The sequence below is a fragment of the Pseudophryne corroboree genome, chromosome 1, assembly GCF_028390025.1.
Source record: "Pseudophryne corroboree isolate aPseCor3 chromosome 1, aPseCor3.hap2, whole genome shotgun sequence".
Classification (NCBI taxonomy): domain Eukaryota; kingdom Metazoa; phylum Chordata; class Amphibia; order Anura; family Myobatrachidae; genus Pseudophryne; species Pseudophryne corroboree.
The window spans coordinates 137,724,267-137,739,311 of record NC_086444.1 but is presented as its reverse complement, the minus strand read 5'-3'; the positions used below and the strand labels follow the sequence as shown (position 1 = coordinate 137,739,311).

The window sequence follows — 15,045 nt, the reverse complement described above, 5'->3', positions numbered from 1 at the left end:
GATCTGCCACTGTGAAAAAAATGCATCAAAGGTAAAGCTGCTATATGGGTCCGGGGGGGAGGGAGAGGAGGAGGAGGAGGGAGGAGAGGAGGGGGGTAGAGACTGCTGTATAGGTTCAGGGGAAGGGGGGTAGAGACTGCTGTATAGGTTCAGGGGAGGGGGTGAAGGGGGGTAGTGACTGCTATATGGGTTCAGGGGTGGGGGAAGGGGGGTAGAGACTGCTATATGGGTTTAAGGGAGAGGGGAGGTTTGAGACTGCTATGTGGGTTCAGGCAAGCGGGTGGGGGGAGCTAGTAACCAGCTGTGAATATGATTTATAACAGCATTACACAGGATGCTGTTTGTTTGTTTGTTTGTTTTCAGCAGTTTTTTATTTTTATTTTTTTATTACTGGATGTGTTTTTAGACATTTGTATTTTGCCTGTAAAAAACTACGTATGCGGTGTAATGTATATTGTGGTGTGTGTGTTTTTATAGTTTTATATATATATATATATATATATATATATATATATATATATATATATTACTATGTTTTTATAGTTTTATATATATATATATAACTATGGGCCTAATTCAGACCTGATCGCTAGGGTGTGATTTTTGCACTGCTACGATCAGGTAGTCACCGCCTACAGGGGGAGGGTAATCGCTGTGCTGGGGAGCGATCGCATGTGTAGGAGAGTTGCACAAACAGAAGTTTGTGCAGTCTCTGCTCAGCCCAGGTATTACTCTTCCAGTGCGATGATCGGGGCCGGAGCTGACGTCAGAAACCCTCCCTCCAAACGCCTGGTCCCTCCTGCTTTTTCCGTGCACTCCTCTAAACCGGTCAGTTGCCACCCACAAACGGCCTCTTCCTGTCAATCACCTTGCGATCGCCTGTGCGATCGCTTTGTTCGCACCATCCCATCACTGCCCGACGCTCCCCAGCGCGGCGGACCGACGTGCCTGCGCACTGCAATGCATGCGCAGTTCAGACCCGATCACCCGCTGTGCGAAAATACACAGCAGCGACCGGGTCAGAATTGGGCCCTATAACGGGTCTCATTTTGCAGCAACTGCTGACTAAGGGGCTGATTCAGACCTGATCACTGTGCTGCAAATTTTGCTGTCCTGCGTTCGGGTAGTCGCCGCCCCCAGGAGGAGTGTAAATTCACCCGTGCAAGTGTACGATCGTATGTGTACGCAGTGCTGCAAAAATCTACTTTGTGCAGTCTCTGCGCAGCCCAGGACTTACTCCTACAAATATTTGTCATTCATATTAGGCCCCGCCCTTGTGTGTGGCCCTCAAACATTCACTGGAAGTGTTAAGCGGCCCCCCAGCTGAAATAATTGCCCACCCCTGCTACATACTGTACTAATGATGGAAATTCACCATGACAGGTGGTACACTTCACTTATGGTGCAATTGCAGTAAACATCTAACCAGAAAACACATACAACTTAATTTAACTGAGCACATCTTACAGCATTTGCTAAAAAGATTGAAAACATTGCTAGTTAAATGGTGAAAGAGGTCATGTTAGAAGATATGTCATTGAGACTAATATGTTTATTATAAGTACATGTCTTACTTCTTTTTTTTTATGCGATGCTTATACAGATATTTAAAGACCTCTTATTATAATATGTACATTTTAAACCATTGGGTCATTACAAAGCCTTTTGTTCTCATATACTTTCCCCAGGGTGACACCTTTGTTTTTATCCCAACCTCATTTGTCCGTACACTTGTACTGTTGGATTGACCCGCCACTCTGCGGTGGTGTTGGCAGTAGCGTGCATTCATTTCTACAGCTCATTCTGCATTTTGGGTGGTGTCATTTTCTTATTGCTCTCCATATGGCCTTGTTAAAATACAAACAAACAATATAATACCCCTTTCACACCGCACAAATAACCCGGTATTGCCGGGTCGGCGTGCAGTGTGAAAGGGGCATAGCCGAAATCGCGGGTCGCCTGACTCGGCAATTCAACCTGGGTATAAAGCAGTGTTATACCCGGGTTGAATACCGGGTCAGTGGCTGCGTAAACGGGCTCCCGGGTCGATGCGACCTGGGACCCGTTTGCTAGATAGTGAGAGGCGGCGCGGGGATGAGCTCACCTCCCAGCGCCGCCGCCGGCTCCACCCCCCCCCCCCCCCCCCCCCGCTGCTGTGGCAACCCGCCCAGCTTATTGCTGGGTCGGGAAAGCCTGCAGCAGCTGCCAATGCCGGATCCCACCCGGGAAGGGCCCGCTTCCAATTCCCGGGTGGGATATCCGACATTGGCAGCGTGAAAGGGGTATAAGAGAGTAATTCAGGGCATATGCCTAGAATTTGTCACTGGGCCACTCAGCATTTTCACAATCAATATGGGTAGGGTCAGTTCTTATAAATAAGACAAGTGGAGAAGTTGCATGTAGCAGCCAATCAACTTATCATTTGATAGCATATGCTAGATAAATAATAGGTAGGTATAAGCTAGTTAGGTTGCTATCTTCTCTACTTGTCCTATTTGGACTCTTCGATACTTCTCCCCTTAAACTTGGTAGGGGTGGTCTTCGGGTTGCCGGCGGCCGGGCTCCCGGCGACCACCATACCGGCGCCGGAATCCCGGCCGCTGGCATACCGACATCTTTTCTCCCTCTTGGGGGTCCACGACCCCCCTGGAGGGAGAATAGATAGCGGGGTGTGCGTAGCGCGCCACCGTGCCCGCAGCGAGCCCGCAAGGGGCTCATTTGCGCTCGCCACGCTGTCGGTATGCCGTCGGCCGGCAAACCAACTGCACCCCTTGGTAGGTATGGAAGATCAAAGGAGATCACAGGACAGTCTGTTGTATTACACAGCATTGAAAGTGGTGTAGGCTCTGCGAGAGCTACATATGTGGTAGTGACGCCTCGGCTATATTTGTCATCATATTTTAGTCATTCCAGGTTTTTAAAGGGTGTGCCACCAATATGTGGTCTTCTTTTGAATTTATTTATACTTAATAATCCACACACTAAAAGGGCAGACTAGATGGGCCAAATGGTTCTTATCTGCCATCAGATTCTATGTTTCTGTGTTTTCTGTAAGTACTGTGTCCAGTAACGTAATGTCTGACCTCATCTCTGCTACTGTCTGGCCCCTCCACGTCATCTTATCCAGTACTGATCAAGGAGTATTCACATAGACGAGTGTGTCCAGTGCTGGGCAGCCAAAGCTCTACTTAACACAACTATCGAGTTCGAGGGCAATTGAGGGTTGTGTTGGACTCTCCTGGACAGGTCATCCTAGTCTAAGTCAACATCCCTTACTGATCAAGAGTGTTGATTGGAGGTATGCCAAAGTGTTTCCCGTTTCAAGCTAGGCCCAGCTTTATCAATCCTTAGAGAGTGATAAACAGCACTGTAATAAAGTTCCAGCCAACCAGCTCCTAACTGTCATTTTTCAAACACAGCCTGTGACATGGAAGTAAGGAGCCTATTGGTTGGTACTTTATCACTGTGCTATTTATGACTCTCCAAAGCTTGATAAATTGGGGACTGACTTTGTTTCAAGACATTTAAATAGTCAAACCCTAGAGGTGGATTCAGGGCCGTCTCTACCATTAGGCAGATTTAGGCTGCTGCCTAGGGGCGCCGGCCACTGGAGGGCACCACTGAATTCATCTAGCAAAAAACTGAAGGATGTCTCTGTGTGCGGGTTAGTAATGAACTTACAGATGGGAGATTGGAACAAAATAAGGAGCATACAAATATATGTATGTCTGTGTACGTATCTATGTATGTATATACATACAATTACAGGGATGTAGTCCAGCAGACGGGTTGTTGGCATTCAGAATACAGACGCCAAAATCCTGACACCTTTCAGAATACCAACGCTGAAATCTCGACAGCCAGCATCCTGAATGTTAGTATGCTGGTGAGAGTTAGGGCTGGGAGGGAGGGTTAGGGTGAGGGGCAAGGTTCATGAAATTCATTCAAAATGTTGGTATTATGGTGGTCCGGATGCTGCTGTTAGTATTCTGACGGCGGCATCCCATACCCAACCCCAGTTAAATATCCTCACCAGATCCCATATACAGTATTATACAGTATATAAAGAATTTACAGCACTCAAGGATTTTTAAAGTGAAAGTATATTGTGAATAAAGTCACAAAATATAGTGACTTGTTTACAATATATTTTATCACTTTCGAAGTCCTTGAGTGTTGCCTCTTTTCTCTGTATATGTATAATGATGCAATTCACGGGAGGTGGTGGTGGCTTTGCAGGTTAGGGGGCGCTAGATTTAAGCTTTGCCTAGGGTGCAGAGAGACCTTGCACCGGCCCTGGGTGGATTACTAATTTATTTACTTGTTAATATTCCACCCACTCCACACTTTCTGCTGTTTCACTCCCCACTCTGACTGCTGCTTTTCCCAACCCCCTGCTCCATCCTGTAGGTCTGTGCAGTCTCCCTTGCAGTAGGAGCCATTGGACAGGCAATGTGCGCCCAGGCTCACCCTGCGCATGCATGTTGGAGACGGGAAAGACCATAGCAAATTATTATATAAATTCAAAACTTTATACCAGCCTTTGTTGAAGTAGAACATATGACCTATCGTCCATAATATATAATTGGAGTTTCCCTTCCTTTAAGACATACATCGGTTTTTAAAAATACTTCTGGTTGCTAAGTGTTTAACATAAGTGCTACATCTTGGAACGACTACAGTAAGTTCAGCTGTGATGCTACCAGATAATGTTATGTCTTAAAGAAAAAAAAAATGTGCTGCTCGTTTGACCTTTGTGGGCCGACTTTCTGCAATGGCTTCAGGCTGTTTTATTCATAACAGCTGTTAAAAGATGTTACTGATAGGATAATGAGAATCGAGCCAGTTGCAGAAGACTTCTCTCCTAGAACAAAGGCTGCAGTAAGTTGAGTATTTCCTCCGGGGCACAGAAACTCTAGGCATTATAATTAACTCGTCCCAGACTTTCTTTTTTCATTTGTTTATAATTGACTAATGTTAAGTTTACCGTGTTATGTACTGGTTAATTGTCTTTGCCACTTTCATGTAATGTCAGGATTTTTATTTACTTTCCAAAACCCATGTAGTTTATTTAATTTTCTGATCTTTTATATTTATTTTTTTGTTCTTGTTTCATTAAAAGTATAATTATTTTGAGTAGGTTGTGCCATCGGTGTTGCGTTATTTATGCATAATTGCTGTCAGTCTTGTCAAGGCATTTTGTACACACCTGGCAGACATTTTTTTGTTCAAAGTCGTTTCAGCCTCTTGCCTGGATGTTGAAAGAGTCATCGCATAAATTTCAGGAAGCAATTTGATTTATACTGCACAGTAATATATTTTATTATCCACTGCCTGTTATTATTCTCACGTTTTATTAAGCTACCTAACAGTAACGAAAAAAATATATAAAGTAAACTATGCTATTAGTTTAAATCATGCATCTAAAAAGTTACCATAACTTTATATTTCAGGACCATTCTAACAGCCACGAGCGGCTCACAAATGTATTTCATGTGGTCCACAAAGTGCATATTGCTTTCAGGAATCATTCTAAGAAAATAGGCTTTACTACCTTCCCAAAAATTAGTTTTTATTAGCATAACTTTCAGTCTTTGGAAAGTGATAAAGTGGAGAGAGATGAAGGCTAGAATTACATTTTTCGTACCTTTAAAAACGACCTTACAGCAAAAAAATTTTTTCGATCTATTCAATTAGAGCCCGTTTTTACCATAGAAAAATTACCCGTTTTCAGGCGATAACACATAGGATCCAGGATAAGTTCCTGGACCTATGTGTTTTATAAAAAATAGGTCACGAATACCCCGTACACATTGCAATATGCCGGGTCGATACCGGGTTATTTTTGCGATCTGTGTGCGATGTGAAAGGGTCCTTGGAGAATTCCCGGGTCGCCTGGTAATAAGATGATTTATTCCCAGGATGAATACCGGGTCAGTGGCAGTGTAAACGGGTTCCCGAGTCGATGCGACCCGGGACCCGTTTACTACATAGGGAGAGGCCTCCACTCCCGCCCCTGCTCCGGCTCCACCCCCCGCTGCTATGGCAACCGACAATATGCAGCGTAACAGCGGTGAATAAGTCCCTTTACACGTTTATCCGTTATCACAATATGCACGGTTTCATCAGAAGGTGACCTTCTGATGAAACCGTGCATATTGTGATAACGGAGAAAGGGACTTATTCACCTCTGTTACACTGCTTAGACCACACACAGGCTTGAGGTTGCTATTCATCACCCGCCACAGCTTTCAACTGAGAGCTGCACCCTCCCTCCCCGTGGACATTGCAGGACCGCCGCTCCCACCCCGAGCCTCGGACCAACATACAGAGTGCCGGCCGTGCTGAGACCAGCAAGTTGTAGTGGTGAGCCAACACTGGCGGTGGGGAGGTAGTAGCAAAGCACTTGCTCTGCGGGTTTGCTGAGCATTTAACAAGCTGCTCTTTGGGGGTCATTCAGACCCGATCATTGCTGTGCGTTCTCATACAGCAGCGATCAGGTATGAACTGCGCATGCGCCAGCGCTGCATTGCGCAGGCACAAGGCCCTGCCAGCGACGGGGAGTGACGGACTGTGACGGGATGGACGATGAAAGCGATCGCACCGGCGATCGCAAGAAGATTGACAGGAGGAGGCCGTTCATGGGAGTCAACTGACTGTTTCCAGGGAGTGTCCGTGAAAACGCAGGCGTGTCCAGGCGTTTGAAGGGAGGGTTCCTGACATCAGCTCCGGGCCGGATCATTGCAGCGGCTGAGTAAGTCCTGAGCTGTGCAGAGACTGCACAAACTTTTGTTTGTGCAGCTCTCTGCACAAGCGATCGCACCCCTGCACTGCGACTACCCCCTCCCCCTGTAGGCGGCGACTACCAGATCGCAGGGATGCAAAAAACGCACCCTAGTGGTCAGGTCTGAATTAGGCCCATTGTACTTTCAGAAAATCCTGCTAAATTAATACTGGCTTACCTCTAAATCCAGAAGTCCACAATTGGAGTTACAAACAAATAGCACTTTAACTGTGCTTAATTATCCAACATTGGAGCTCCACTTTATTTCTTTTGCATGAATCTGGAGATGACCAGTGAGTGGATTAGGGTCTTATTAGCATCCAGGGTAAGAAAGGGTCTGATCATAGAAATATTTTTGAGATGGAAGCGGCAGTAGTGTGAGAGGCACTGAATGTGTGGTTTGAAGGAGAGGGGGAATCAAGAATTACTCCAAGACAGCGCACTTGGGGGCTAGAAGAGATAGTTGTGCCATCAATAGATAATGAAATTGTGGGAGGTGAAGCTATGCGGGAGGGAGGGAAGATGATCAGCTCAGTCTTGTGCTGGCCATACATCAGAACGATATCGTTCCAACCAGCCAACTAATTGGCTGGTTGGAATGATAATCTATCAGTGTGGGAGCAAACAATAATCAGCCGTTTGCTCCCACACGCAGAAAAAATGTCAGGAAACGGTCTGTCCAACTAGTTGGGGAAAGCAAACAAGTTCGATTTTTACCAACTAATCATTCTAGTGTAAGGGGAGCATTCCCCCCAACTGAACGATAAGTAGTTGCACTTGTACACTGGGCGGCAGTGTCCGCCTACTTCTTGCCTGTCACTGCTGGGCTGCCCCTGCAAGCCCGGGATCACCTGGAAGCGAAGAGAGGGGAGGATCAGAGCTGCTGTTGACCAGCACCCCAAAATCCCCCTCCCCCCCCCGTACACACTGACAGCAAACAGCCCCCCCCCCCCCCCAATCCCCACCTTTCACCTGCTGACAGACAAGCACCTACTGCAGGGGCTTTTCCTCTCAGCATTGGGATCCTTCACTGCTAGTGGAGCGTGATAGGAGGCGCTGCCAGGGCTGCCCCTGTCAGCCCAGGATTTCCAGAAGTGACAGTAGTTGGACCAGAAGTGCTGCTGCAGGTGGGTGGCAGCGGTGCAGTTGGAACTGATACCCACAGGTGGCACAGAGAGGTAGTGATTGGGGTGAGGTGGCATCCGGGGATCCGGCTGCTGGTTTAGGCATTGAATGAAGTGGGCATGTGGTGAGCGAGGCGCAGAGGGGACATGGCTCCTGATAGCAGTGGGGGCTCTGGAGGTATTGGGATGCGGGAGCAGTGCCACAACTGGGTGCTGACATGTTAGAAATCAGGAGCCACAGCTGGAGGGGCAGCCTGAGAGCACAGCATATGGGGCGAGAGCCCATAGGCTATCACTGGGCTGTACTGGTATTTTATGTGGATACAGGGAGAGGATGATGGCTGGGGTATATGGCTGTACAGGGAGTATGGTGGCTGGATTATATTGGGTGGGTACATGGGGGGAATTGGTGCTGGGGTGTATGGGGGCACAGGGGAATAATGGTGACTGGGGTACAGGAGAGGTTGGTGGAACAGGAAGGACAATAGAGTATGTAGTGTATTAGGGAACGGGGGAGGACAGCGTATATGTCGGTCCTGGGAGAGAACGATGAATGTAGGTAAAAGGGGACTGTGGAGTATATGGGGTACAGGAGGAGCATTGGGTATATGGACGTAGAATGTATGCCTTCGAGGACTGAATAGGGTTGGGAATACAGTGAGAGAAAATGGTGGTAGACTACAGGGTATGGTAATTATAAAGTATACTGTATGACACACACACACACACACACATACAGCAAGAAACAAGTTTTTAGATTCTCTTTCATTTTTTTCTTTTAAATAAAAAAATAGAAGTAGACAGACACTGTCCACCTACATCTGTGACATCACAAGTTGGACAGAAGTTGGCTGGTCCGATGAAAAGGATGACTAGTCTGAGGAAAAAGTTGGTTAGGTGTGTGGGGCAGCGTTTTAGTGTTTGTAGGAAAGTTGGTCTGATGTATGGCCAGCATAAGACTTGTTAAGTTTAAGATAGCGTTGGGACATCCAAATCCAAGAAGATAGCAGAGAGACAGACAGTTGGTGATTTGAGGGAGGAGAGGTCAGGGGACGAAAGTTAAATTTATTACCAGTTATTTATATAGCACACACTTATTCCGCAGCACTTTACAGAGAATATTTAGCTCATTGGAGCTTACACTCTATATTCCCTACCACATGTACACGCACACACATACACACTAGGGTTAATTTTTTTTTTTTAAACAATTTACCTTCCAGTTTATTTTTGGGTTGTGGGAGAAACCGGAGTACCCAGAGAAAACTCACGCAAGCACGTGCAGAATATACAAACTCCACACAGTTAGAGCCATGGTGGGAATCAAACCCAGGACCTCAGTGCTGAGAGGCAGTAATTTATTTATTAACAGTTTCTTATACAGCACAGCAAATTCCATTGCGCTTTACAACTGGAAATAGTGATAACATAGAACAAAACTATTGGAAACAACAGTGAAAAAACAAGACTTGGTAATAAGTTAGTCAGTCATAGAGCTAGGAAGGCCCTGCTCGCAAGTTTACAATCTATATATGCTAACCATTACATCATCTGTGCTGCCTATTGCACCATCCATGCTATCATCAGCATATACATTATATTGGAAGTCAAAAGAGCTAATTAGCTCACCTAAGTGACTTATCTAGAGAAAAAGGACAGGTCCGATGACAGGACCTTGGGGGACACCTACTGTTAGATGAGGTGCGGGGGAAGTGGACTCATGAGAAGAGACTGAGACGGAACGGTGGTCAGAGAGGTAGGAAGACATCCCATCCAGGAGAGGGCAGTACCACGCAGACCAATGGAGGGAAAGGTTTGCAGGAGCATATGGTGGATCACAGACAAGGTCATGCTTAAAGGCAGAGGGGACAGTGCCTGATGAGAGGGAGATATTGAGGAAGTTGTCAAGATGGGAACAGGCAGCGAAGGAGGAGATAGGTTCTAGTGGGAAGGTAGAGACGGGTGGAGAACCGGATGAGGGCCATGACTTCATCTCCAGATACAGGGGAAAAAAGTCATAGTTGGTAAGATGGATGGGGAGAGTGGTCAGGGAAACGAGGGGGTGGGTTGTTGAAGGTCTGGTGTGATGTCTTGGCGTATGGTGTCAATTTTTGGTTGTGAATTAGGTAGCAAAGTCAAGGGCAGAGAGTGAAAAGGGGAGTCAAGGTGGGGGTGGGCAGAGAAGAAAGTTGACAGTGGTAAAGAGATGCTGGTGGTTTGAAGACTGGGAGGTGATGAGGTTCGTGAACTATGACTGTTTAGGGAGGGAAAGGGCATCACTGTAGGATGAGTGCATACATTTGAAATGGAGGAAGTCTGCCTTAGTGATTTCCTCCACTGTCGCTCGGCAGTGCATGAATTTTTCTTTCAGATATCTGGTGAATTTGGAATGTCAGGGTCAAGGTGTTGATCTGTGAGGGTGAAAAGTGGTCGCTGCAGCAACAGAATCAAGAGCAGAAGTAAGGGAGGCATAGGGGGATATTCAATTCATGTTGAAAATTGCCATCTTGACGGAAAGACAGCAGTTTCCGACCTATTCAATGCCGGCACATTTTTCCTGCCAAGCCGGGAATTCCCGACTTGTCGGAAAGCATGTGAAGCCGCCAATCCACATGTGTTGTCGGAAACGCGGCTAAATCCGACAGGTTTTAACACTGTTTTCGACAATGTCAATCTGACTTTAAAAAAAAGTCGGGTTGGCATGTCGGGAATGGCCAAATCCTGTCGGTAACGGCCCTATCCGACAGGATTTGGCCGCGGCATTGAATACTCACATGTCGGATCCTTTCCATCGGAAAGGATCTGACATGAATTGACTATACCCCATTGTCTAGGGAAGTGGCTTGTTCAGGGAAGGAGAAAGAGAATAGGAGAGAGAAATGACTCGTGCAGGAAGGCTACGAATGTCTACCATTTTGCGTCCTAAAGTGACCACCTGTGGCGCTGTTTTACTGTTTATTTTGCAACTGTGTTAATGTTTCAACAATGTCATGCAACAATCAGCAATGCTAGGTGGTATTTATTGCTGGCTGAGCAAAACTGGTGGAAATAATGGGCTTGTATGCAATTCTGAATGTACTGTAGATGGATCCTGTGATTTTTTCACAAATAGATGTACTCAGAGGCCAGGGGACGGCGCAGTTGCATAGATGGGGCCAACATAGAACACAGGCAGATTTCCGTAACTGTGACTTTGGGTAAGGGGCTGTGTATATAATGGAAGTCATTCCCCATTCAGCAAAACCCCACAAAGATACGTTTAATTGGTTTAAAATAGAAACATTTTTACTCCACCCCAGAACTGTAGGTATTGGGGTTCAGTCATTGCTTTCAGTGCTGTGCTTCTTTTTTATCTGTATAGAGCAAGAGCACATTGATATACTAAGAACAGGTGGTCTTCAGGTTGCCGACTGTCGGCAACTGTCTATTTGCGGTATGTTAATATAGGCACAACGTCATATAAAATTGCTCTGCAGTAAATAAATCAGGGTGTATTTTTTATTTTATTTTGAATTACTAGTGTATCAACAACATTTATTTTCAAGGCACCACCAATACAGGTTCACTGAGTGGTAATCATACAAAACAGAAGTATACATACTATATTAACAAATACAACTACAGTATTGATTTGTGCTACATTGCGGCCATTAGATTATTATTTTAGAGATACCACTACCCCGTCACAGAATAAGATGTGGACTCATTTTATGAGTAGTAAACTGTGGTTGGAAATGAGCCAAAATAGCAACTCGAGTGGTTCCAAACACTTGGTGACATCAGTCGGCTCTTGCTAATTTGGCTTTTCCATTGACTACAGCGCCAGACAATAGAATGATTGACAGATGACTAATTATGGTGAGAATAAGGATAAGGTGCTTGAACAGATGACCCTGGCTTTCTACGTCAACTCGTCAGTGTTTTGTATAAAGAATGAATTCCTAAACAAATAGACACTGCTGTTACAGAAATCAGCAAACTCAAATCAATGGGCTAAGGGCCTGATTCAGCGTGATTTGCAAAACTAAAACCCCTTTCTCTAGCAGGCGAAGCGCTTGCATATTATAGGTAGCAGTCTGCATTCGCAGCCTAGCCTGGAAGGTAGTCGCCTGGGCGCCATCTTTTGGGTCGCAGCGGCTGCATGCAGGCTGCGGCCCGCCCCGCAAATGGTCCGGACACGCCTCCGTTGTCTGGTTTGTGCCCCCACAGCACTGCGTCATCACCTCCAAAATGCTACGATGCCACCCCCGTCCTCTGACATGCGCACAATGGGCACATAGCTGAATAGCGATTTCCGCAATAGTTTGTAACTATTTTAAGCGTCCTATAGGAATGACATGTTTTTAACGTCACAATTTACTAACAAGGTGACAAAGCTGGTACGGTAAATGCTCAGGTGGTGCTATATAAATATCAGGCACTGTGGTTCTGACGAATACCCAGTCCATTCCCATAATGACTTTGTATCTATAATTCTGACCAACTTGCTTCTGCCTTCTTTCCTAGGAAGTGTGTAGAGAGCTCTGGTGTCTGAGCAAAAGTAACAGATGTGTTACCAACAGCATTCCTGCCGCAGAAGGGACCCTGTGTCAGACCGGGAGCATTGAAAAAGGGGCAAGTATCTATCTATGTTTATCTTTGCGTGTGCTTTGAATTGCATACTAGCTACTATATGGAGTTAGGTGGTATCTTTTTCATGCTAGCCACTGACTGTATTGACGTCTGTTTTGCATACTGGGGTGTGTTTGAAATACTACCCCATATTGCGGATCTGTTCTGTATATCAATTCACAAAATGCAGGTTTACCTTGCATACTAATGAGGGGGTAATCTTGCATACTAATGATGGGGTAACCTTGCATACTAATGAGGGGCTTACCTTGCACACTAGCTACCAGATTGATTTTCGGCTTTGCATATTAGCAAAGGAGGATTTACCACAATGAAACCAAAGGGCCCTGTTGGTATCAGGGGGGCTCTGCTGGACCCAGGGGGGACACCTACAAGTCTGTATAAAGGACATTTCTAGCGGACCATCGAAAATTGTCCGAGAGCTGGGCTGGCTGAATTCTCCCAGCAGGCTATCAGTGATTAGACAGCTGTTATGTGCCGCCTCCTGCGCACGCCTGTGTCTCCAGTCCTGCAGTACTGTGTATGTGACCAGTCATGACCCTCTAGGCTAATATAATCAGTAAGGGGGGGGGGATATATTGCAGTCAACACTACTGTACTGCACACTGAAAATTGTTTGAGGAAGGGGGGCCCCAAATCGGTGTCTTACTTAGGGCCCCATGAGGTCTAAATCCACCTCTGAATGTTTAGCACCAGAATCAGGGGTGTAGCCAGAACTTTGTGGGCTCTTTAGCAACATTTTGAAGGGACCCCGTCCCAATGCTTCTAGAGAGACACTTCTCTGCAGCAGTTGTTAATGTTATGCCCTATAATAGTGCCCTAGGTCATTCTCTGAACCATAGTAGAGCCTTATTTAATGTTATGCCCATAGTAGTGCCCTAGTTTCTTTTATGAATCGTAGTAGTGCTTAAGTTCACCCTATGTCACATTTCAGAGCTGCCAGTACGCATTATACCGCACTGTACCCCCAATTCACATTATGATATATAGTGCACCCCATATTGTGCCTCATTACAGTGCCCCGGTTCATATTATATAACATCATAATGCCCTCCAGTTCATTTTATACCACACTGCAATGAGCAGGTCCAGGGGCATACCTAGATATATTGCAGGCCCCAAGGAAAAAGTTTGAAAGAACCCCTACGTACTACCCAATGGTAAAAAATGTATATAACACATGTAACTGTCACAGGGAAGGTGGGCCCCTCTCAGCTCTGGGCCCCATAGCAGCTGCACTGCCTGCACCTATGGTAGCTATGCCCTTGTATATAACACATGTAACTTTGACAGGGAAGGTGGCCCCTCTCAGCTCTGGGCCCCATAGCAGCTGCACTGCCTGCACCTATGGTAGCTTCGCCTTTGACCAGAATGTTTGTTATTTACTGTCCACCAGATGATGGGTCACTTTTTCACACTAACCACCAGATAGCTGGGGCACTCTGCATTCTTGCCATCAGTTTGGGGGAATCCGTTTTTCACATGAGCTGCTACCAGGTTGGGGTCAGATTTTCATACTAGTCACCAGATTAGTGGTTTTGTATCAAATTTGTGAAAAGTTAACAAAATGATTGTTTTTTCAGTATAAGAAATAGTGCTGTGTTTTATGGTTCGGTGCTAAAATACAGTAAATACAAAACATGGCATCATGACAATCACAGTTGATTTTTTTTTTTTTACTCTGCATTGTACCCTATAGATCGTTAAGCCTGCGAGCAGGGCCCTCTTACCGCTCTGTCTGTCTGCTATTACTCAGTCTTGCTTTATTACTGTTTTCTCTGACGTCCTAGTGGATGCTGGGACTCCGTCAGGACCATGGGGAATAGCGGCTCCGCAGGAGACAGGGCACAAAATTTAAAAGTTTGACCACTAGGTGGTGTGTACTGGCTCCTCCCCCTATGACCCTCCTCCAAGCCTCAGTTAGGTTTTTGTACCCGTCCGAGCAGGGTGCAATCTAGGTGGCTCTCCTAAAGAGCTGCTTAGAAAAAGTTTGTTAGGTTTTTTATTTTCAGTGAGTCCTGCTGGCAACAGGCTCACTGCAACGAGGGACTTAGGGGAGAAGAAGTGAACTCACCTGCGTGCAGGATGGATTTGCTTCTTAGGCTACTGGACACTAGCTCCAGAGGGACGATCACAGGTACAGCCTGGATGGGTCACCGGAGCCGCGCCGCCGACCCCCTTGCAGATGCCGAATAGAGAAGAGGTCCAGAAACCGGCGGCAGAAGACGTCTCAGTCTTCATGAGGTAGCGCACAGCACTGCAGCTGTGCGCCATTGCTCTCCGCACACTTCACACCAGCGGTCACTGAGGGTGCAGGGCGCTGGGGGGGGCGCCCTGGGCAGCAATGTAATATAACTATTCTGGCTAAAATATATCACATATAGCCCCTGGGGCTATATGGATGTATTTAACCCCTGCCAGGTTCCAAAAAAACCGGGAGAAGAAGCCCGCCGAAAAGGGGGCGGGGCCTATTCTCCTCAGCACACAGCACCATTTTCCTGCCCA

General features: G+C 46.3%; 1 protein-coding gene across 1 annotated transcript in view; it reads left to right on the top strand.

Moving 5' to 3' along the window:
* Positions 1-15,045, top strand: part of ADAMTS6 (ADAM metallopeptidase with thrombospondin type 1 motif 6) — a 452,024-nt gene that overhangs the window by 318,652 nt on the left and 118,327 nt on the right. Inside the window, exon 12 of the mRNA XM_063963153.1 lies at positions 12,415-12,522. Within this exon, the coding sequence (XP_063819223.1) occupies positions 12,415-12,522 (108 nt within the window). The remainder of the gene's footprint in view (positions 1-12,414; positions 12,523-15,045) is intronic.